This window comes from Cavia porcellus, unplaced genomic scaffold (assembly GCF_034190915.1).
Source record: "Cavia porcellus strain 051 isolate PalLab524CR breed Dunkin Hartley unplaced genomic scaffold, mCavPor4.1 scaffold_5, whole genome shotgun sequence".
NCBI classification, from domain to species: domain Eukaryota; kingdom Metazoa; phylum Chordata; class Mammalia; order Rodentia; family Caviidae; genus Cavia; species Cavia porcellus.
Window position 1 is genome coordinate 95,784,812 of NW_026947488.1, and position 25,318 is coordinate 95,810,129.

Here is a 25,318-nt window from a genome sequence, read left to right on the forward strand (position 1 = left end):
TGCAGGGTTCTCTCCTCTCCTCCTCAAGTCTACACTTGCAGCGGACACCACAACAGAAGCCACCAAAGCTTACCCTCTTACATACCTTGCTGGGAGTCAGAGTGTAGACTAAGCAACCCATAGAGTGCGTGCCCAGTAACTTATGAAAATGGGCTCGCGTCCATTCCAGCTTGACTGCTGTGTTACTGGCAATGGACACTTAATCAAGTGTTATGAACAATAAAGTGATACAGGCAGGGCCTAGAAAACTAACTGATGCTCGTGAAGACTGTAAATTAACTCAGACAGCCAGAAGGAGAGGGTGATTGGGGAAGTAACACCAGAAACTGCCAGGACGGGGCCCCAACAAATGCAGCCATGGCTAGTGGAGAAAGCAAGGGTTCAGGAACTTGCCTGGCAAGGCCCAGCTGCTCTACACAAGCAGGGCCATTTCCCACCCCGTACTGTAAACCATCTGCTTTCTCCTCTACCCTTCGTTACTTCGTACACCTCAGGTGAATGTCTGCCTTGTCACAGCGCCCCTCAGTGCCTCATCCTTCCTCCTACTCTGATCTGCAAATGCTCGGCTCTAACAATCCGTCTTCCTAGCATCATGTGTTCCACGGCTGTGTTTTCTGGGGCCTCTCTCCTTCCCCTCTGTGCTGTCTGCACGCTGAGTCAGGGCCACGTCTCACGCTGCTCTGTATTTTGCTATTGCCAGCAAATGGCCAGCAAATGCAGCGAACTGCCAGAAAATGGCACTCGAAGAGAAAAGGCACTGCATTTATCACACTCAATCTGCTTTTAAAATGTACCACTTTCCAGTTAGCTGATTATTACCAGCTCGCCCTTCCCGTTACACAAAGTAGCATGATTTTTCATTTTCATCTTATCACCATGGATTTAACGTGTAACATGGCATCCAAATGAGTATTTGGCAGCGTTTGTAACTGTACGTGATTAGGTTTGTCCTGATTGTCTCCTTACACTCTTAAGGCTGTCTCTGTCTGTGCCTGATTAAGTTAATCCACACTGACTGGGTTTCTACCAGGTGCCAGGTACCATGGCAGAGACAGAAGAGGAGAGGACCAGCACCTAGAGAACATCTAATCAGGCTTAGAGGGCTACAACTAAAGGTTGCTAATATTAAATATACTGTTTTTCATTTTTTAAGTCTATTTTATTTCAAAGAGAAAAAACCCCAAAGTTTACCCAAAAAAATCAAATTTACAAAAAAATTAAATACAAAAAGTAATTATTTAAATCAAAATCTAATATACTAATAGCATATATAGATGTGCTCCTATAAGCCCAACTTGGGCACAGGGTCACAGAGGGGTTTGCTGTCATCGGCATCCTGCCAGTCATGGAGAACATCACAGACACAGGAAAACATGCTCTGTTTTCCTCTGAGGGCCGCTCCGGGTGACCCACACCCCGCCCCCCAGCTGCCTGAGACTGGGGAGTTTCCTGAGGGCAGGACTTGCTATGCTCAACCCTGGGAGTCCCAGGAGAAGCAGGGCACGTCAGTCATGCTGTCTGCTGCATAGCACACACCATCGAGGAGACACAGCAAAGCAAAGACGAAACAAAGGAAGGAAATAGGTCATCACTTCAAGGGAAAAAGCTACATGCTGATTACTTTGGTCTAATGATTAACCTCATTAATGCATTGGTTCTGCTGTGACCAGTCACTATAACCTGAACAGGTGTTACAATCATCTTTACAGATTCCTTTATTAAACTGTAAGACATTTACAGTCCAAGGGAATTCAGGTGACATCCATTCCCAAGACCAGTAATGATGGCAAGAGCATTCATATTTTAGAAAGTTGAATAACTTTCATCCCAAAATCAAAGGCCAAAACTGAGGCACTCAAATGGCCCTCTAGTAGGTACAAATGGTATGTGTCATGACCTATATGTAAAGCCAATTTGGGAAAGACAAAAACAACCTCCATATCAATCAAGTGAGAAGGGAACACTCTAAGCATGGAAATGTCAATGCTCTCTAATTTCTACAAAACTCAGAAAAACGTATTTTCTATGCCACTTTCAAATATGTAGCCAAGTGACCTTAGATGAATGTGACTTTTCTAAACTAGAGTTGTCTAAGTGAGTTTTCCTCAAGGGATGGAGCTCCAGGACCTCTTGCCCTGGCCACAGTGGCCTGGCTTTCTGCCCAGCAGGATGAGAATGATGTCAAGGTCCTGTGCATCTCAACAGGACAGAGATGCAAATCACCACAGAACCTCAGGCACCACATCATCAATAAAGTGCAAAAGTACCTCACCGAGAGATGAGAAGATAAAATACTGCAAAACAATTATAAACACCCGAACGGTTACAATACCTTGTTCAGGTAGCACGAGAAATTTAATAACAAAATCCATCCCAAGGAGAGTACGAAGAGGTTAATGTACCAAACATGAAAACCAAGGACTCACCTGACCAGAGGATGCCAACAAATTAATAGTCGTCAGAAGCATCCATCCTCGACTGGCTTCTTCGCTCTGATTGATCTCCAGAAACTGGACAATGGCTCGACTGGCAGCCTCTACCAAAGCAAAGGGAAAGTCATTGAGTGGGGAGAGACCGTTAGAAGAAGTTCACCCTCAAAACCTACCAGCAAATGATGGCTCATTAAGCATGTATTTTAAGTCAGCACTGCAGTGATTCTGGGGAAAAATTTACAGCATCCATGTTTTCAGTGATGTGTTTGAAAACTCCTATCACTAGTGCAGAAATGTAAGAGTCAACTGGTACGTTTTAGAGAAAAGTTGGCATGTTACAAAAACTAACTGAAAAGCATCCTGGAAGCGGGCAAATCTGAGGCACCTCTGCCTGGAAAAGAGGTTATCTCTCTGCAGGCAGTGACAGGGACCAAAGGGATGGAAAGAACAGGAGCCCAGCACTGGTGGGGGGCTGAGCCTGCTGGCTGCAGACCACAGGGAGCTGCAGGGCGAGCTCTGGTTCACAGGCAGAGTGGACACCTGGCCACCGTGAAGGAAGCAGCACAGGCTGACTGGGCTCTCTGGGTAAGAGATCAAAGGCACTGGCCCAGGGGAAGCACAAGCAGGCGGCTCTAGGTCTGGTGATCTGGCAGTGACAGGCCTGCCAGACTGAAAGGCCGACGAGCAGGGACGGAACTGAATAAAGAGATGGCTGTGCGAGGTATGGGCGTCCCAAGAGGCTGGAGGCAGAGACAGAGCCGCAGATGTGGAAGAGCCATCAGGGAACTGCAGAGGGGGCAGAATCTTCGAAAGTTAGTTTAGGGAGCTACGTTTCTAGAGAGGAGGGACACGGTCCCGAAATGAACGTCATTTAATCATCACAGTTTGCAAATTAGAAAATAAGTCTGAACCGTTCCCTATAAACTAAGCAGGTAGACACTAATGCACACTTAGTACACCCTATAAGCAGCAGGAAGTAGAACAGAATTTCTATTATCCTAGATATGCTCTTTGCCTTCAATTTAACAATCAAGGCAAGTGTTTCATCAGATAAGTGACTATAAGACTTACATATGGTCCTCCAGGAGGGCTCCCCTGCCCCAGGCCTGGGAATTAAACCTGAGGCCTCAGGCCAGTTACACCAGCACCTTATCACAGGGCTACTTCCCCAGTCTTTATTTTATTTTAAGAAAATCTCACTAAGTTGGGCCAGCTGATTTGAAACCTGCAGCCACCCTACTTCAGCTTCCTAAGTAACTAAGACTACAAGCATGTCACCACATCCAGCTGAAGAGTTATACATGATTCAGCACTGGGCCTATTTCCTCTTTATACACTTCCACTTAAGGAAGCATTTAAAGAGAAAAAACTTTCATACGGCTTATTTTTACTGAGTCTTCAACTATCTCAGGAGCTGTTTTCAATATGTGTGGATTTAACGAATTCAATCTTTACAAGCAGCCAATGAGCTGTTTTCTATTAATATACTCTTTATTCTAGCTTACCCTGAGAAATAGAGAGGAGAAATAATTGGCCCACAGTTGCATTGCCAGTCAGTGAACTCACACTCAAATCTAGGCTGTCTAGCTGGTAAGAGATAAAGAGAGTGACTTTAAAAAATTACCAGAAAAGAAAGAAACTGACAGAGACCTGCTTATTTTTATTTCTAGTGAATGGGGAAGTTACTATCGCCCTTTATTTACTTATTTAGAGTCTCTCATCCTTGAATAGAAAATAAACACCAAAACTGTTAGCCTAAAGGTTGGGGATAGAGCTCAGTGGCACAAGCACCTGCCTGGCAAGGGCGAGCTCACGAGTTCAGTCCCAATTTTTTTTTTTTTTTTTGGAACCAGGAATCAAAAAGAAGTCTGTAAGCCTGTCCACTGCTGACTCCTGGAACTCGGAGCATTTGGTAAACATCTGCTGAAGGCATCGATCTGACTAGAACAAGGCAATGGTTCTAACAAAAGGACACACAGTGCAAATCCTTACACACATCAAAAGCTCTGGGCTTACTACTATAGGTAAGAGAGATTGCTCAAAGTTTTCAAAGGGAATAACAGAAAGAAAACAGTGTGCTCACAGACCCAGATTGTCAGTGCCTCATTAGAGGAGAAAAAAATGAAAGAGCAACACAGTCATTTCAGCAACAGTAGTTTGAAATCTCCAGCAAAATCTGATTTGCCAATATTTCCTGCAAGCCTACAGAAGACCCAAAAATTTGACAGGGGCTAAGTCACGTCTTTCTCTTCCCAGACAGCAATTACATACTCACGTAAGTAAGACTTCTTTCCAGCTAGCTAACACTCTTTTCACAGACTGATAAAATGTGCTCTCATTTCTCAGAGCTCTTTACAACTAAGCAACTATTATTTTAAATTATGCATTTTAAGTTCATAACTTGGACATCTTTAAGAAACTACTTCCAGCACTCCAACTGATTATGTACCAGTTAAATCAATATAATGAGACTCTAAAAACATTAATTAGGTAAAGATGTGGTCAGTATCGCCTATGCTACTCATGGGACAGAGGGCTGAAGAGCTAACATATTTTAGAGAAAGGCACAATAAAGTTATCTTCCAAGGACAGAAGCTTGAAACTCATAGATAAGATGAAGTTTGAGTGAACTTAGATGTAACACTATTAACTTTGAATGAAAACTGAAAGAAAATGGATTTTCATTATTCAGTAAAACTGTCAGAGATGAACAACAGATGCTAGTGCTGATTTTGAGAACCAAAAGAGCAAAAATGTAAATCTCGTTTGAAACAGTTGATAAAGGGTGGGCATTTATAGTTCAAATATGTATGTTTTTCTTGTTTTTGTTAACAATGAATATCACAGGCCTCCACAAGATAAGAAAGACAAAACACAGGTGAAAGGCAATGTTCTATCAACTACTCCAACCTGCTCAGTGGAGCTCTGTCCTTGGTTAAATGAGATAATGCCCAAGGAAAATGAACTGAAAGGAACTAAGAGCACGGATAGGGCCCTTTAAATATCTGTGAACTTAACATTAACAAAAGTTACATCAGCATCAGAATACAATTATGTTATTGTTGGGAGCCGTGGCACTGTCAAGTCATCAGACGCGGTGATTGCGAGGCCTGTGGGAAAGTACAAAAGCCTGAGCTAGATTACCCCTCTCATCGAGCCCGCCTGTGTGGCACCTGTTTCTTATCACCCCACTAAGTTCCCGCCTCACAGGGTAGTCTGCCTAGCTATTAATCCTATATATAGCCAGTGCCTCCACCCCCGAGAGAGAGAGACTGAAGCACGGAAGGAGCCGCGGGGAGCGGACCGGTAGAGGCTTCGGGGGAGACTGAAGCACAAAAGGAGCCGCGGGGAGCGGACCGGTAGAGGCTTCGGGGCAGACTGAAGCACGGAAGGAGCCGCGGAGAGCGGACCGGTAGAGGCTTCGGGGCAGACTGTATAAGGAGAGAATAAAGAAAAGCCTGACCACCGCCAGACCTTGTCGTGTGTCTTTCCTGCCGGCCGGGAGCGACATCGACATTTGGTGGCCCGCACGGGGATTGATCAACCCCGAGACGCGGCGGTGGACTGCATTCTCCTACACAGTGCTGCAGCTGCAGGACAGGTGAGTAGAGGATAAGCCTGGGCCCTGGGTGGCGCGCACCTACAGGGTTTGTAGACTCCTCTCAACCTCACGCGTAAGTGGCGGGTTTCTTGGGCCTCACGCGGTGAGTATGAAACATAACACCAGAACTTAAGGTAATAAAAGAGTGTAAAACATAAACATAGAAGTAAAAATAACAGAAGATATATTAAAAATGGGAAACATGCCAAGTAAAGATACACAGCCTTGGTGTTGGTCCTTCGGAGACTCCTAAAGTCCAAGGACCTCAAGGTGGGGCGTAAGACTTTAGAAAATTTCCTTGCAGAGATTGACAGCTTTGCTCCCTGGTTTCTGCCTACAGGGCATGTAAACCTGCCCTCCTGGGAAAAGTTGGGCAGAGACCTTTCCCTAGCAGAGCGGGAGGGTAGAGCTTCAGTCTCTGCTTGTCCATTGTGGGAAATGATACACACGTGCCTAAAGAGTGAGGGTAGTTACGGGGGGAGCTCTCAAGAACTTGTAGAAGTACGCGAGGTGTTTGAACAGGCACAGTCAGGAAGCTCCCGAGAAGGGTCCGTCAAGGAGGGCAGAGATACAAAAGAGGAAGCCGAGGCGCGGTTTGTGTCTTTCCGCAGGAATTGGGACGAGAGCCAATGTGGGTCCCAGAGAGGTTGACGCGACAAGTCCCTCGACTGAAGATCAGGCCTGTTCCACCAGAGGCCAACCGCAGACCCAACAACAAGATGAGCCCTAAAAGAACTGCAGGACAATCCCCTTTTGGGGGGCCTGGAACGGCTTGCTCCCCTATGTGCTACCCTTGTATACGCATGGCTCGCTCGCATGGCCTACGACCGCGTTTAAAAGTGACAGGCTTCCCACATTCTCCTCCCTAGACAACAACATGTAGCAGGGTGGGTGAGTCAATGACGGGTAAGAGCGTGCCTCCCCAGCACGACTCAACCTAAGCCAGGCCCTACCCCGTTCCGCTCGAAAGCCGCTGGATTGTTAGATAAATTTCTCTCCGAGGGGATTCGTGGAGAGAAATGAGTGCATGCCTATGTGCAACCAGGTTCCGTCCGGTTCATTCCTGGCCCTAGAAAAAAGGACGAGGGCCTGAGGGCCTTGGTGGACCCTGGGACGGCCGACCAGGGTCTACGCTAAGGGCCTACGGTGGGCCTCAGTTCGGGGCATAGGCCTCTGCACTCTATCCAGGACGGGCTGCGATGCGCGTAGCCATCATTTAAAATAAAATAGGGGGAGATGTTGGGAGCCGTGGCACTGTCAAGTCATCAGACGCGGTGATTGCGAGGCCTGTAGGAAAGTACAAAAGCCTGAGCTAGATTACCCCTCTCATCGAGCCCGCCTGTGTGGCACCTGTTTCTTATCACCCCACTAAGTTCCCGCCTCACAGGGTAGTCTGCCTAGCTATTAATCCTATATATAGCCAGTGCCTCCACCCCCGAGAGAGAGACTGAAGCACGGAAGGAGCCGCGGGGAGCGGACCGGTAGAGGCTTCGGGGGAGACTGAAGCACAAAAGGAGCCGCGGGGAGCGGACCGGTAGAGGCTTCGGGGCAGACTGAAGCACGGAAGGAGCCGCGGAGAGCGGACCGGTAGAGGCTTCGGGGCAGACTGTATAAGGAGAGAATAAAGAAAAGCCTGACCACCACCAGACCTTGTCGTGTGTCTTTCCTGCCGGCCGGGAGCGACATCGACACGTTATCTGGCTTCTTTTTATTTTTCTAGGTTTTCTAATTCTGGGGTTGAACCCTGAGTCTTGCAATGAGCTACTCCACAAGCTCTTTTTTAAGTTTAGTTTAGTTTTTTTTCCTCTTTTTGAGACAGGGTCATGCTTTGCAGTTCAGGCTGGCCTTAAGCGCACTTTGTAGCCCAGGTTGGTCTGAAACTTGCAACGATCCTCTTGCCTCAGCCTCCCGAGTGCTGAGATTACAGGTGTGCCCCCCTCAAAAGAGCCTTATAAAAGGTTAATGATCAAAGGTAGCAGCATTTTTTTTTTTGGAACCAAGAATCAAACTCAGGACCTCGTGCTTGCCAGGCAGGCGCTGTGCTGCTGACCTACATCCCCGGCTTTCTCCCAGCTCTTTTTGAGATTAGGCCTCACTAATTTCCCAGACTGGCTTTGAACTTTTGACACTCCTCTTGAGCCTGCCCAGGAGTAGCTGGGAGCATAGCTATGCACCACCACCTAAGCCTGGCTGGTATTTGCATTTGAATTGCTGTGCACATCACAAAAAAGCATTGATACCATTGTGCCCAAATGATTGAGGAAAACCCCAAGCTCTACTGACAAAACAAACATATTTATTTCTTCCCTTTTTTTCCCCCCCAGAAAGGGCCTCGTTATGTAGTTCAGGCTGGCCTTGAGTTCACTATGCAACCCAGGCTAGCCTTGAACTTGCAGTATCCTCCTGTCTCAGCCTCCTGAGTGCTGGGAGTACAGGTGTGCACCACCATGGCAGATTAAGTTTCACAAACGTCTTCAATTTCACTGTGTTGTCATTCAAAGCATCTCACACAGCTCTCCCACTTCATGTAAGCAGTAATAATTGTGTCCAGGCTGGGGGTTCAGCATACTAGCAGTATGTGTAGTATGCCTAGTATGTGTAAGGCTCCTGGTTCAAGCCCCATGACTGACCAAAAAAGAAAGAAGGAGGGAGAGAGTAAGAAGGAGGGAGAGAGAAAGGAGGGAGGGGAGAAGAAAAAGAAACAGCAACAAAAACCCTAATATAATCCCGCCAAAATTATATAGAAAAGAAATTTTAAATAAAACCTCCATAAATCACAGTTTCTCAAAACTCTAGAAAAATTCATTTTTATACACAAACACTGCATTACCATCTTTTACTTTCAATGATATTTAACAAACACAAAACGCAGATGGTGGCTTCAGCTTATGAGAGTTAATAAAGGCCACACATTAGTGTAAACTTCTTTTCAGGTGCCAATCACTTGATTCAAGCTTTAGCTTTAAAGTGCATTTCAACAGACAGAGCCAGAATTAAAATCACAGAATCAGAGTTAGTGGAGCCTGCAATCAGAATAAGTAAAGAATGTATACAATCTCATCACAAATGTAATATCCCAGCCTACACTGAAAGAACAGAGGTGAGTTTAATTAGACAGCGTTCAGAACAATCAGAATGCAAACCTGGTTAAGAAAGTGCAACACACAACTGCTGCTTGGCAAAGTCCCCTGAAACTATGCGCTATCTTCAGATGTATGCTTCAGGATGATGGCACGGCACACAGCAATAGTATCACTATATTTATTCCACTAAGGAAGAAGCGCAGTCCCAAACACCCCTGCTCCTTTCCCCAAAATGAAAACAAAAATATCCACACGTTAGTTGAAAACACAGAATTAGAACTCTTCGCTTTCATGCTTGTTTCTGCCGGATGCATAACCACACTTTGGGAATGGAATTACCTGAAGGTGTTGTGGCTTTGAAATCCCTGGAGGACAGCAAGGCACACTGCTCTTCTGTTTAAAGAAAAGGCTGCGTTGTTCAACAGGGAGTCACTGTATTACCCCAAAGCCACCACGGCAGTGCAGTGGTCAGCCTCCAGCCTCCCCAGCACTGGGCGCTGCCTGCCCAGGACAGCACCATGGGTTTAATGGCACCTTGTGCAAGGGAAATGAAGGGACATTTCTCTGAGGAAGTCCAAATGGCCAAGAATTACAAGAAGAAGTGTTCTGCTTCTTTGGCCACTGGAGAAACCAAAACTGAAACAATACTGACATTCCGTCTTACTCTGGAAAGAATGGCTATTATCAAGGACTCAAATAAAAACAACTGCAGGTGAGGTGTGGGGAAAAAGGAACCCTCCTGCACTGTGGGAGGGAATAGCAACTAATACAACCACTATGGACATCAGTGTGTACATTCCTCAAAAAGCTAAAATAGAAATCCCACCCAACCCACCTTTACCTCCTCTAGTATCTTCCTGAAAGAGATAAGGACATCATATCATAGCATGGCAATGTTTACAGCAGTAAAACTTGTAACCACTGAATCTTAGAAGAAGTGAGTGGATAAAGAAAATGTAGCACTTATACACAAAGAGTACTACTCTGCCACAAAGCACGGCCAACCTGAGTCATGTGTAGGAAAACTGGATGGATTTGTAGACCATGACACTGCATGAAATAAGCCACACACAGAGGACTAAATATTGCACTGCTGCTCTAAGGTGAGAGATTTAAGACATAAATAACTTAAAGAGCAAAATCAAGGGCCACATTAAGAAAAAGCAGGGTGGACACTACAGAGACGTGAAGGGGAGTGGGTAAACAGGGAGCGGGAAGGAAGTGGGCAGGAGGAGTTAAAATGATGACGGGGATCAGTCTGGAATGGACCAACCTGAATGCGATCATGATGTGTCTGAAACACACTGAGTTTTAAAATCAGTGGTGACGGTGTAACTGGAGACGGTGTAACAAGTACCTGGAGAACATGCAGAGCAGCCTGAAAACACGTCCTTGGTGCAGAGCGGCCAGGCAGGTCTCCTATCATGCTTTCTAAAGTGGCTGTCACTATGGACTTTTCACAAGTCACATTGGAGGCGACAACCAAGAGAGAATAGAGAAAGAGAAAAGCTGTGGAGGCGTCCTCACACATGATAAAGCAGTGCTCCTGTCCATTTTGCATCTAATGCCCCACAAGCTTCCCACTATTTTAATTTTTATAAATTTAAACAGAATTACAGAGGTGCATGATTCCATCTGTCTACGGTCCCTGTTAGACACACCTGACAGAGGTGTGAGCTGCGAGCAGTGACCAGGTGACACACAACAGCAAGTCTTGCTGCACGGTATGCTGGTGCATGTGTGCAATACCAGCTACCGGGGAGGCTGGGCCAGGTGAATCACAAGTTTGGGCCCAGCCTGGGCCTCTTAATGGTACCCTGACTCAAAATAAAATAAAAAGGAACTGGAGATAAAACTCAGCACTTCCTGGGCTCAACTGCTAGTATGCACAAAAAAATAAAACAAAACAGGTCTACCATGTGACATTCGGACACATCTTCAAAGACTATTTTACCCTAATGTACCACAGCAACAGCCAACAGCCAAAGGAATAACACAAAGCTCATTTCTAAAAGAAAAGTCATGACTGTAATGACCAAGGAAACCCTCTGAATGACAATCATCCATGAGTAAAGACCACAGAAGGTGCATCTAAGGCAGCCTATCCCACAGGAGCCCAAAGCAGGCGGGGTGGGGGCCGGGAGGGAAGGCAGCAGGGACTCGGGCCAGGTGAAGACCGAACTGACTCCATTGGGTGGGAAGGCTCAGGCAAGCAAGGTGAAGCCGCCTCTGGAGATGTGCTGCATGGTATGGTGCTACCAGGTGCTCCAAATGCAAGAGGGATCTTGTGATTCTAATCACAACTTAAAAATATACCTAAGAATGAGACCTGACAGGTAATGTAGGGTGAACCTATACACTGCAAATACAGAAATGTTTATCATAAAAAAGAGATAGAAACAATTCCACTAAAATATTTTTGATAATAACTCTGACCAGAAAACTCACCCAAGGTTGTAAAATGAGGGAACAAGAGGTCTCCCGGGGTCCAGATTCGTTAATGTTAGCTTAGAGACACCTGAGAATTATGCGCTTCTCTTTAAGAATCAATAGGGCTGACTCTGCAGCCCAGCAATTTTTTAAAAAGCCAGATGTGGAGGTACACATCTGCAATCCCAGCCTCAGGGAGGGTGAGGTGGGAGGACCACAGCAAAAGTCTGCTGAGCACCTAGCATGGGACAGATGTTCTTCTCGATGTTAGTGACACAGGGGTGACCACCACAGGCAGTAAAATGAAGCAAATAAGCAAGATACTGTCAGACAGTGAGAAAGCCGTAAAGGAAAGGTACAGGTGACTGTATACACTCTACAGTGTGTGGGGACAGAGTTTGGAAGTCCCTCTGAAGACACAGTGATTAGGAAAGGTTTCTCACAAGGAAGTAACACATGCAATGAAACAAAGCTCACAGGATTCTAAAGACAAGTCAAAAATTTTAAACTTAAATCAGATTATATAATATGCAAAATCTGAGTCTTAGAAAAATCCTTCAGTAATGAGACACTGCCAACCAGGGTGCCCTGAGCAAAGGGCATGTGTGATTATGTACTATTTTTGCAACTTCCTATGGCTCTATAATTTATTCCAAAACTAAAAGTTAAGAAAATTCTATGTGACTAGTACTGTAATTAACAATGAGGCATCTTCTCTATTTTAGGCATCTTTCAGTCACCCTAAAAATTACCCTGGGGGACTAAAATCATACAGGGCCTTAACCACTTACCAGTCCAATCATTTAAACACCAGATGACTAAAAATTGCACACTTTTTCATTATTTTTTGTGAGACAGTATAACAAGAAACATAAAAGTGACAATTTTATCAAATTTATTCAATATAAGAACTGACTGGCTGAAATGACCCCTGCCTAAGAGACACTCAGGACAGCCAGCACCTCAACAAGCACACTGCCTGGGTGATTCTCGTGGTTAACTGCCAGGTGGCTATGAAAACAGTTCTTCTGCGAAGCAAAGCACCTCCCTAAGATTACAAAGATGAATGAGACCAAAACAGAAAAAAAAAGTCTGGGCATTTTGTTGCAACTTAGAACATCCCTCTGGAAGCAGGGCAATGGCGGAGTCACCGTGTGACAGGAAAGTTCTTCTTTGCATCATCTGTTTACAGTAACTACACAGAAATCACACCAGATGTCTGCTCCCAATTTCACTGCAGGAGATTAGGAAAAATAAAAAAAAAAAATGCAATCTCACTTGGGATGGAAGAGCAAGAAAATAGAGACAGATACTCTCACTAGACTTGTTTCAGGACAGCAAATCGAAAGAAAGCCATCTCCCACAGAACCCACCCACCCGTTCATACAGTTTCCGCTTCTGGGTAAGGGTCCCTGAGCCCAGCACGGTTCAGCAGCTGCTGCCCCAGACTGCATCGCAGATGGAGGGCTGAGCACAGATGCTGCCTCTCTCCTCCACTGGAACACTGCTGTGGGGAATTGAACTGTGTCCCTGCAAAACTCAACAGTTTCAAATAAAAAAATCTTCAAAAAACAACAGGTGAAAAAACCACCAAGTAAGACTCAGAACAGGAGTCTGGGGAGATGGTGGAGCAGTGAGCAGCAGAGAAAGAGCCTCTCTGGGAGTCACCATCCAGACACTGGGATATAGCAACATGAGGAGGACAAGGGGAGAAGTGAGCCCCTGGACCTGGGAAGGATCTGAAGCATGAACTGATCCCGTGGAGAGTGAAGACAGAAACTTCAAGAAGGAGGCAGCTCACAGTGCCTTTTCCTGAGACCAGACTCACTGTAGGAGAACTGCAGTTTAGAACCTGTGGACGCATGGTCACGGTCACAGTGATGATGACGGCCGGCGACCCTGGAAGCCTCTGCTGAGAGACACAGCAGTGGAGGTGACTGACAGACATGGAGGACTGCACTGACTGGCGGGAGTGCCAGGGTCTCGTTCTTGCCGTGATGGAGAACTACTGACCTGGAGCCACGCCTGAGATCAGAAGTCAGCACTGTGGCTGACTCCACCTGGTGGCTGTCAAGTCCCAGGCCAGCAGAAGGTGCTCGGACCCAAAGGCGACTGACTGTCTCTGCCAGAGAGTGCAGGCTTGTGGAGAGCATCGGCTACTCCACCAGAGCGCTGCTGCTGGCCTGCTGGGGTAGATCAAGGCAGATTAGGACTCGGCCTCCATAGCTGACCGCCAGAGAGAGTAGAGATATCTGCAAGCAGATGTGACTTTTTAAAATCTGTCTTCTCTCTCCACTCTATTATATTTGTTTTTGATTTTTAGTTTTTGGGTTTTTTCTTTCTTCCTCCTGCATTGTTTCATCTTGTTTTTATGTAAGTGTGAATGTGGGTTCTAGCTCTCTGTGGTTCTGTTCTGTTCTTTTCATCTCTTCCTTCACACTTTTTCTCCACTCTTCTACACCAGTTTCCCAGAGTTAGCATGATCTCCCTTGGTTCTCCAATCTTACATTTAATCTCTTGCGCTTCTTGCAGTTCTCTACTTTCTCCTTAAACTATTTTAAATTTTAACCCCTGAGGGCAAAACTGGCATATCATTATATACTGCATATGATCTTATGGTCTGTTGTAGATTTATTTATTTAATCACAAACCTAAATCACATGGTTAAAAGTGGCAAACCAAGGTGAGACCATACTCATAAGTGAAATAAATCAATCTCGCATGTGTGAATACCTAATAGTTTCCTTAATGTAAGTAATGATTCAAATATACAAAAATATGTGGTAATCATGATTCCCCATTATGTGGCCTTGAAGCCTTATAAAGTTTTCACTTATTAATTGGAAAGGCTTTATTCTGGGCTTCTTGATATGGAAATATTTGAAGCTATAGTATATGAAGTGTTATTCAAATATTTCAAGGAAAAAGACAGACACTATGGTAACTACTATTAAGTTGGGTTATTTGGTGGTGAAGCACTAGGTCGCTGAAACAGTCATGCTTTGACTGTATTGTTATATTGTTATGTCCTGTTTTATCTCAATCTCTCCCTTATTCATTAAAAAATTATTTAGTTATTTTTTATGGTTTTTTTAATTAAGGGGAAAAATTTAAAAAATTAGCAGGATATATAATAGTAACTTTTTTTGATTTCCTATTAACTTGTTTTGAAGTCCTGTAATACTCCCACTATCTTGTTTTGACTGATTTAGACTCTGTTCCATTCTGTATGATAGTATCAAGTTTGAGGGTATAGGCAACTACTTTGAAGGCAATAAAATTCACTAAGATGCCCATTCTGGTTTGACTATTTTCTCCTTTGGAAGTCCTGTAATGTTTACAATGCTTAAGTTTTATTGGTCTTGTTCTCTACTGTTTTGTTCAACTTTATAATATCTAATGAGATAGACAATTCTTTTTAAGGGAACAAGAGACATTGTTGATAACCATTGTTGATAACCTTGTACTCTGTTTTACATCATGTGCTATGTCTACCCTTGGTTTTGACTGACAGCTTTGTTTTGCCATATTTGACTTTATTCTCTCCCCCCCCAAAAAAGTAGTAAGAACTAAGGAGTAATAAAACCCAAAATGTGTAAATTTTGTTGTAAAAAAGAGAGGGAAAAAAGTGCTCTAAAGGATACAACTGCAAGTGTGTTTGGGGGTGTTAAATAGCTGACCATATTAATGTTTTTGGTTGGATCACTGAACACAACTGTTTGCAGTCTCACTGTTTGAATGTCTACTTTGTAGGCTTTGATACTGTGATTTGAGCAACTATCTCTAAGATGATAATATGTAATCTATTAACTAGTGATTTCTTACTGTTTTTTTTTGTAGTTCTGTATTACTTGTACCCTTACACCGCTTTGTTTTGTTTTTTCTCTTTTTCCTTTTAAATAAAATTTTAAAAAAAAACTATCTTTCAAAACAGATGGAGAAATACACTTCCATGACAAAGAACAGCTGAGGAAATCTAAACAACTAAACCAGCACTCCACATTGTAGAAAGAGATAGTAAGGACTACAGCTCCATGAACCCTAACAGAAGGAATCCAACAGGCAAGGCAAACAATTAGAGGGAAAGGGGGAAAAAAGAGGGAGCCAACAACAGGGAAAAAAAAAACATGACAAGCATAAGCCAATACATATCAATTATAACCATCAATGTTAACGGTCTCAATTCATCAGTCAAAAGACATACGTTGGCAGAATGGATCAAGAAGCAAGATCCAACAATATGCTCCATGCAAGAAACACATCTAATTCAAACAGAAATTCAGACCCTGAAAGTCAAAGGATGGAAAACAATACTCCATGTGACAGGATCCCAGAAAAAAGCATGTGTTGCTATTCTATTTGCAGACAAAGTGAATTTCAAGCCAAGGCTGATTAAGAGAGATAAAGCAGGTCACTACTTCCTCATAAAGGGAACAATCCAAAAGAAAGAGACAACAATCATAAATCTATATGAAATAAGTACAAGTACACACAGCTATATAAAACAATTACTAATGGACATGAAAAATCAAGCTCTAATACAGTTGTATTGGGAGATCTCAATACCCCACTGTCACAAAAGATCAATTAGACAAAAAAAATCATCAACAATGAAATATTAGAACTGAACTAAACTTCTGAACAAATGGACTTAGTAGATGTCTACAGAATGTTCCACCCCACAACATCAGAATACACATTCTTCTCTGCTGCACACTGGATATTCTCCAAAACAGACCACATATTGGCTCACAGAACATGCTTAAGTAAATGCAAAGGAATTGAAATTACCCCATACATATTATCAGATCACAATGCATTGACACTGAAAATCCATGCCAAAGGAAACCACTAGAACTTCATAAACACATGGAAATTAAATAGCACCCTACTGAACAACAAATGGTTCACAGATGATATTAAAAAATAAATTCAACAATTTTTACAGTTGAATGAAAATGACAATACAATGTACTCTAACTTATGGAACACAATGAAAGAAGTCCTAAAAGAGAAATTTATAGTAGTAAACACCCATATAAGGAAAACAGAGCAAATGCATATAAACAACTTAATAATGAACTTCTAGAAAGACAAGAGCAGGCTTAGCTAAAAGGTCATATGAGGGAGGAAATCATAAAGATCAGAGAACAAATTAATGAACTGGAGAGTAAAAAGCAATACAAGGAATCAAAGAAACAAAGAATTGATTCTTGAAAAATTAAATAAAATCAACAAACCCTTAGCCAACCTTATCAGAAAAAGGAAAGAAAAGAGTCAAATTCACATAATTTAGCCAGAAAGAATGGCTAAAATTAAGAAATCAACCAACAACAAATGCTGGTGGGGCTGTGGGGGAAAGGAACTCTTCTCCATTGTTGGTGGTAGTGTAGCCTGGTGCAACCACTGTGGAAATTAGTGTGGAGATTCTTCAGAAAACTAGGATTGGAGGCCCATTGCATCCAGCTATTCCCTTTCTGGGTATCTTCCTAGAAAAAGTGAAAACATCATGTGCACCCATGTTTATAGCAGCATAATTTGTAATAGCCAAATCTTGGAAACAACCTAAATGCCCATCAACTGAGGAATGGATAAAAAAGTTGTGGTATTTTTATACAATGGAGTACTACTTAGCTATAAAGAAGGATAAACTTAAGACTTGTATAGGAAAATGGACGCACCTTGAGATCCTACTCATAAGTGAAATAAACCACACATGCATGTGTAAACATTGTTGTCTCACTAGTGTGAGAAGCTGAAAGTATATATATAAGATAGTTAAAATAACTCCACTACTGATTTCTCAGCTCGCTGAAGAGAAGGGCTTGTGCTAGCACTGTTCAGATGATTAAATGCAGGTGTCCTGCAGTCTGAGTAACTGATTTGAAGATAACAATACACAATGCATATATTCATTGTCATCCTGTAATTACCACATTTTGAAATTTTTTTCTATTTAAAATAAAATTTAAAAAAAATCTCAGAATAGTTTTAGTATTTCTCAACATTGCTGATGAGAGCACTCATGAGCAGCTGGAAACACACTGAAAATGCAATGCTTGGGTTATCTGTGGACTTCCAACACCTCGTCCTTGTCCCAGCACAGAATCAGTACAGTGCTGCTGCATCCGCTCCTCAGAGTTTCTTGTGTCACCACGGAAGGCCCTGCCTCAGTCGTAGTGTTGTTCTTTACCGCAGCGGATTTAGTGAGAAGCTCAGGACGGACACTTGCACTGTGTGTGGTGTTTTGTTATGACAGTGTTACAAGGAAAATCCTGGTCTATTCATCGTTTTGCACATCTGCAATCAGTGCTTGGATACAGACAAAACTTCACCTTCAGCATTAACATCCAGTGAGATGGTGTTTGAAAGGGGGCTCCGTGGGAGGCGATGGTGTTAGGTAAGGCCCTCGAGAAAACCTGCCAGGGAGCTTGTACCCTGCTGCGAGAACGCTGGGAAGCCAGGAAGGCGCCTGGCCCTGGCCGACCCGTGGCTGCGCTGACCCGGTTTCCAGCTCCCACATTCCTGCCCTTACATTTCACAGCACATGGCACTCTTCGTGCCTGCCTGAGTAGTTTAATATCGCCACTAAAATGCACTGCAGAGGGACTTTGTTTTTTAAAGGCGCATATCCAGAAGAGAAGGAGAGTAGGAAAAATGAGAGAAACAAAATTATGGATACTAAAATAATAGCAAGGTCTGTGGCAACTGGGATTTTCAAACCCTGGAATCTTAAACCAACCCAGGGAACATGGAAAAACAAGCAAGTGACCCGAGAACCTCTGAGAGGCTGAGTAACTGGTGGCCCTGGGCACTCTGCTGGCACAGGTGGCCATGAACTAAGAGGAGAGGACCAGAGAAGTGTGCTTTGGAGGTGGAGGCCCAGTGCCCCACTACGCCATAGGCACCTTGGCATGTCTCCATGAAGAGTGCGCCAGTCCAGGCGGGGGGGTTCTATGACAGTGCAGGCACAGGGCCAGGAGAGCTTACGCACTGAACACTGGATGCTTCAAACCGTTCTCCCACCTTACTTCAAGATGCTAAGACCTATGCTGGTGTCCTGCAAGAAGAAGCCAAAATTCATTCCCTTGGGAAGCTACCTGGGTGTCGGGAGAAAACACCACCAAAACAACAGCTGCCCTGAGCCTCTGCAAGCTCTTCTCTTCCACAACCCAGGAAAGGTGTGGAGGAAACAGGTGAGACCCGGTAGTGTAACACGTGACAAAATCGAATCATAAAAAGGCAACCTCTTGACACATCTGGATCAGACTATTCAGGGAGATAAAAATCCTGAGAAAACCTTGGAGTGATGACACAAAATACATTCAAGGGAGGACAGAAACCAACAAAATAAGGAAAAACCTTTTAGAAATGAATAACATGCCACACAATTAAAAAAAAAAACCCTCCATAAGGGATGGCAGATAAAACTGTAGTCAACAAGTAGTCAAAATCAAAGATAAAAAAATGGAGAAAGATAAGAAAAGGGAAAAAAACACAAGGAAGATAACTTGAATAATTCATGAAACTTTCCAAAATAAAGGATGTGAATTTTTAGACGGAAAAAAAAATCCAATAAATTCACAGCATAATCCATGAAAACATATAGGTTCTGAGTCATGATGCCGTGGGAATGCAGAACAACAGGGGTGAGAGGATCCTAACAGGTTCTACAAGAAAAAAAAATCATCAAACCTAAGAATCAAGACTCTTGGTATTTTCGAAGCTGTACAGGAACCAGGATATGAGGAGAAACCCTGCTGTGAATCCTAAAATAAAACGATTCCAACCTCGAATCTGATTCTCACCGTAAAGAGGACAGACACAGAGCTGAGCCAAGCATGGGCACTGCGTCAGGAACAATGGCTGGGTGCTGTCTCCAGGGCTGGGGAGCAGAGGGTAGGGAAAGAGGAAGGGCTGCACCTCCCACTGGGCAGAGCTCCAGGACACTTCTCAGTAGACGTGGTGGGTCTGGGCCCTCCCTTCTTACTGACCCTGGCTCAAGGCCACACTGGTCACGGGTTATTCTCCAAGTCCTGGGACTGGACAGGAGAACATCACCAAAGTACCCCTTTCCTTGGAATGAGCAAGGAATTACTTTATACAGTATGTTAGCTACTTTTCCTTCTTGCTAACATAAAATGCTCAACATCCAAAGAGAAAAGGGGAAAGGTTTACTTCAGCTCACAGTCTGTGGAGGTTTTAGCCCTGGCTCCAAGGCAAGGTGGCATGGCAGAGGGCACATGGCAGAGATAACAGCCCATGGCAGTAGACGGCAACAGAAGCAAGCCAGTGACCAATTACAATAACTAACTGGAGCCTCTCTGTCCCTTACAGCGTGGCCAGACTGCTGGCTCCCAAGGGGGGTGGCACTCGTGCCCTTAAACCCAGGACTGTACTATAGCGCCCTCACACACCCTAGACCCAGCCATCTCTGAAAAAACCCCAGCTATGACCACATGAGACAGTGGAGGGACACCTAGATACAGGCCGTAACCTACAGCAGTAGATAATGATGTTTGCACTCCTGGGTATCTAAGAAAAATAAGGTAAGAACTCCCCTACATGCTTTCTCAGGGAGCTGTGAGAAAGACGCTCACCAAAATGAAGAGTTTGAGAAACATGATGGAATAGGATTCAAGAAGCAGGATCTGTACCAGACAAGCAGAAAGGCAACCCTGGGATGACATAAATGAAGATGCGGAGATGACCACAAGAGAGCAGACTAGAGACCGAAGCAGCACACAGGGCAGCACAAGAAGACAGACACAACACCCTGGTGAGGGGGAGACACTGAGGAGGATGTCAAGCAGGGTCTGCCGAGGAAGCGTGGCTTCGTCCACGCTGAGACTTAGACCCATCCCAGAGGAAGCATCTCTGCCACAAGTGCAGCATCATAAATAAAGGAGGTCAGCAAGTGTGTGGGCAAGCCATGGGTCAGACACAGCGCGGCGTGGCCGAAGTGCACCAAAGTGAACAGGAAACGGAAAGCAGATCCTACCCAACACACAGAGCCAGTGGCAGATCTGCCGTGAGCACCACACTTGGCATTTGGAGTCTGCTAGAAGAAGCTAAGCCAGGGCTCAAGGGTGGCCCTGGGGTGGCAGTGGGCTGAGCAGAGGGCTTTGAGGGGATCTGCCCACCTGGGGCAGACGCTGGAGCCCACAGAGGAGGAAGGAGACTGCCACGCAGCCAGCACTCAGACCAAGGCTCCGTTCTGAAGGTGGAGCTACCGCTCAAGGCAGGCGGGGAGTTTCTGGAGCCATACCTGTGGATTTGTTCGACGCTCTCCTCCGAATTTCAGTCACCATGAGTCGTGAGACTTGCGTTGTGAACTGCAGCAGATCAGAAAACTTTTCTGTCATGGTACTTGGCGGAGCATTTCCAAAAACCTGTGGGTAACAGAAAACATTCCTCATGAAACCCCCTTTCCAACTGTGCGAATTTGAAACTGTGGCATCAACTGAAGATCAAGCCAAACACATGTATCTCTGCGCCTGCTTTGGGTGTGATCACATTTAAAACACACCTCCTTGAATAAATCGTGTCTAGTCAATTTGGGGGCAGGAAGGTGTACCGGGGATTGAACACACAATCTTGCACTTGCCAGGCAGGCACTTGTGCCCCTGAGTTGAGTCCCCAGGCTCTGGCCACATTTTCTTAACATATTAAATAATGTATCAAACATATGACACAAAGGACAAAGACATTAGCTATCAATTTGGAATTGGAAAACATGAGCATTCTCTGAGGGAACCTGAATCAAGGACGTAGCGAAGCAGGTATCTGGGTACACTGGCTGTTGAAAAGCGGACACTGACCCCCTCCCAGGCCCTCCTCGGATGAACAGACTCAGCTCCCCACATATTTTATATCTTGGAATTTCTAAATTCTACTCACAATAACTCATAAGACAAGACTATTATAAAAAAGACAGACAAAAGTAAATGAACATATCATTCATAAAATAAACTTGTTTTCACCAAAAAAGGTTAAGAGAAACCAACTTCAGAGTAACTCATTCTTAAAGATGAAGTGGCACGGGAAGGTGACACGGAGGACATGAATCCTGGGTGCATCATCACAGGAGCAGAAACGGCAGGTGAGTGGCTGTGCACCTAGATGCACTCTGAAATAGTGCTATAGACAAAACCTCTTCATCTTCTAAAGCTGTTGTCAGGATTATCCATGAGAAGAGAGGATTTCCATTCTCATTACCATTTAAATGTCACTACAGAATAAATTACATAGTTTATTCACGCCAGGACCCCTTGCCAAGACAGTAGCCACCTCTTTCCCTAGCTGTGGCTGCTTGTTTCTATGTGGCCAGTCCCTACAACCACTTTCTATAGACTATTCAGCAAGCACTGAAGCAGATCATGAGCATACAGTTAAAGGACAAAATGTGAACACACAAGTAAAAACCCCAACTGAAGGAGATAGACTGGAAGGGAAAGAGAGAGAGAAAGACAGACAGGGAGAGAGAGAGATCAATCGATCTGAACCAAACCCTAAGTGCAGCACAGAAGCCTTAAGCTTCTGTGGCAGTTTCAGCACTGCCAAGTTTAAGACCAACCTAAAGCCCTGTCTCAAAAAGTAAAAACGCTGGGGACGTAGCTCACTGTTAAACTAAAAAACATACAAACAAACGAAAGAAAAACCCCCAAAATCCTACCAAACAAGAACAAAAAAATCAAAACAAACTGAGCGAGGTGGCGCAGTCCTGTAATCCAGCACTCGGGAGACTGAGGCAGGAGGACTGCCACAAATTCAAAGGCAACTTGGGCTCCATCCTTGAGTTGAAGGCCATCCTGATACTCCTTGTTATTCTTCATACCATAAACATTTTCTTTCAAAGATCCTAACATAAACATATAAAAAGTAACAATGCCCTTCTAAAAGAAAATGTTTCTATATCCTTATAATAGATACTGTGTTTCTTTTCTTTTTTTAATTTAATTTAATTTTATTTTTTGGGACTGGGGACTGAACTCACACCTTGTGCTTGCCAGGGAGGTGCTTAAGCCACTGAGCTAAATCCTGGGCCCTGATATTGTGTTTCTTATAAACTTCCTCAAAGTAAGTAGAAAATAGCAAGTAATAAAAAGAATTCTACAAAATATACTTTGTCCAGGCATCTAGTCCACTCAGTTAACTTGATCAAACCACTTTCGTTTCTCCTGCAGACTGGGCTGGCCAGAGCCTTCGCAACCCACCCCTGTGGCCTTTAGTTTGGTTTTTGAAACACCGTGGTCCTCCTGCCTCAGCCTTTCAGAGTCAGTAGGGTTGAGAAGAGAGCCCCTTCTCTCTTCTGGTTGCAAGAGAGGAATCTTCAATGTGATCAAGAACCTCTCAGCAGACATATTCCTTGGGCTGAGACTTTGATCAATGTGTGCTCACATCAACCTGTCACCTGTGGTGTAAGACCCAGGTTCTCCAACAAGCTACAGGGAAAAAAATCTCCAAGAAGCTTAGCCCTAAAGCACATGCCAAACCTACCTCCGCTCAGAGAGCAGCAAAGGTAGCCATCTACAGTCCTGTTCTCAGAGGACATGTGTGCATATTTTGCTACTAAGAATTAAGAAGTATTTTATTGTGTGACTGCTTGCTAAACAGAGAGAATACATATTCAAGCAGTCTTCTCGTTAGCCAAGTGGAAAATGCAAATAACTTTTCACATAAACTCTAATACGTAACTTTTATTTCTGCAAAGAAATTTGTTCAAAAGACAAACAGAACTGTGCCGTACTTGCTACTCTGAATTGAAAAATACACTTCTTTCTTGATCTAATATTTGGTTTAGTGAACCAACATGACTCACAAATGTGTACTGGTCTATTAATTCTGAGCAGTGTTCTAAGTGTTAGCAATACAAAGGCAAATGAATCACATAATCCAGCACTTACGGAGGTTTTACACTGTACTACACAAGACATACATGAAATGAGCATGTTTAGAAATTAAAATGAGCTGAAGGTGTAGCTCAGTGGTAGAGCACATGCTTACCATGTTTTGTTAAAGCCCTGAGTACAACAACCAGCACCAAAAACAGAGAAATGAAATGATATTAAGAAACTGCCTGGACATAGAGAAGTAAAAGCAACTGAAAGAGAATGCCTAGGGCAGAGGGAGCTGTCAGGAAGGTGTGCTCGGAAAAGGCTCCAGAGCAAAAGGCTGGGTGGCTGGGCGAGGTGGAGGCCAGGGCTGCTGACTCTGGAGACAAGAAAGGCGTGCAGTGGGGGGAGAGGTCCAGGAGCTAACAGGTACCTGACGATGCCGAATGCACAGGGGCAAGGAAAAGGGCAGGCATCTGTCATCGCCTTTTCAGACTAAAAACAAATCTAAAAACTCCAGGTGTGCTCCCTTCCTCTGCACCCGGAGCTTCTGGTGTACTGGTGAGCCTGCCAGCAGCAGTGGAGGGGGAGCCAGATCTGGCTCCCTTCTTCCTGGTTCTTAGCACCCTCACGTGTCGGGGACAGAGCTGGGCAAGAGAACACAACACCCGGAACTCAAAAGGAGGGTTCCCTACTGGATTACCATGCTCATACCCTGGATCAAAGGTAGCACCTAGGAACCAAAGCAGCTCTCCGCAAATTCAGAGACATCAATGGCCCCTGAATAAGCACTGACTGTATGGCTAGTGCTTGACATGCCCTTTAAATCTCATAAAACCCTATACAACAGATGCTGTTATCGTCCTCATTTACGGATCAGGAAATGAAGCCCTGGAAAAGCCAACCTGAGCCAGGAGGTGCTGGAGACAGATTAACCCTAGTGACCTCATCAAGCCAGTGTGACCTCTCAGTTTCCTTATCGTCTCAAACTCTGCACACCCCATCACAGTCAGTCTGCCTAATGCTCCTCTCTACAGGGAACTGCACAGCTGGACTCATCTTTACCAGGATCACTGTCTCATAGGGTGTTTTGGTTTTCTGTTTTGCTTTCCTCTGCTGGACACTGGACCCAGGGCCTCCCACCAATTAGGCAGGTGCTCTGTGTCACCAGCCCTCTCTACAGATCCATGTCTAATGCCTACCTAAATAAATTTCAGGGAATGTTTTGACACCCCCCCACACACAATATTCTGGAATATCTGGGAAGAACAAACTAATGGTACTACATAATCACACGTATAAAGTAGAGGATTGGGTATACATCTATTATTAAATGACGCTAACCAATAGTTTATAAAATGTGACTACAAAGCAAAGCTTCGATTTGTACAACATTTTCTAGAGTAGGATTTTTGTTTCTAAATACATGCAATATCTAAAATTAAGTTACAGAATACCGGCTATCACTAGTACTGAAATAACTTGCTATAAAAAATGTAAAAAATTAACAGTGAAGATATAATTATATTATTTCATGCTATTGGTCGGTTAAGATTTCTTATCTGCTATAAAAGATCAGAAACATTTATCACACTTAGTGGTTTGTTTATTTCTAAGGATCACTAACTCAGGGAGAAGCAGCACTCCCAGCTAGGCACTTCCTCCCTTCTGACTGCTCTGGGTGTGACCACTGCTGGGCAGTGGATATGACCATGGCAGGGAGGGTCCAGCTTGTCATTTGTTGAAAGGCCCCAGTCACCTCACCCCGTGCCCCACACTGCAGTTACATAAGCAGCACAATGAAGCCACAGAGGGCTCTCACTTCTTTGGTTCTATACCTGGTTGTCTTCCTTTAAAAGCCAACAATTTAAAAACAAAGGTCATCTGCAAGGCACGCAGAAAGGACACTGTATTAAACTTAGATGCTTCTCAAACACA

At 44.2% G+C, this 25,318-nt stretch overlaps 1 protein-coding gene and 1 long non-coding RNA gene across 13 annotated transcripts in view; one reads left to right on the plus strand and one right to left on the minus strand.

Moving 5' to 3' along the window:
- The window catches only part of Wdfy3 (WD repeat and FYVE domain containing 3), a 277,794-nt gene that overhangs the window by 140,774 nt on the left and 111,702 nt on the right, over nucleotides 1-25,318 (minus strand). For 9 of the 12 annotated variants that reach the window (XM_063249360.1, XM_063249363.1, XM_063249368.1 and 6 more), the window contains 3 exons: nucleotides 20,815-20,938; nucleotides 9,456-9,509; nucleotides 2,427-2,536 (listed from right to left, as the gene is read on the minus strand). In XM_063249360.1, the coding sequence (XP_063105430.1) occupies nucleotides 2,427-2,536; nucleotides 9,456-9,509; nucleotides 20,815-20,938 (288 nt within the window). The remainder of the gene's footprint in view (nucleotides 1-2,426; nucleotides 2,537-9,455; nucleotides 9,510-20,814; nucleotides 20,939-25,318) is intronic. The other 3 variants (XM_063249371.1, XM_063249369.1, XM_063249366.1) reach the window with 1 other exon arrangement.
- LOC134476151 (uncharacterized) lies at nucleotides 5,483-7,676 on the plus strand. The gene is made up of 2 exons (XR_010047687.1): nucleotides 5,483-6,033; nucleotides 6,645-7,676. It is a non-coding gene; the product is annotated as an uncharacterized LOC134476151 (long non-coding RNA).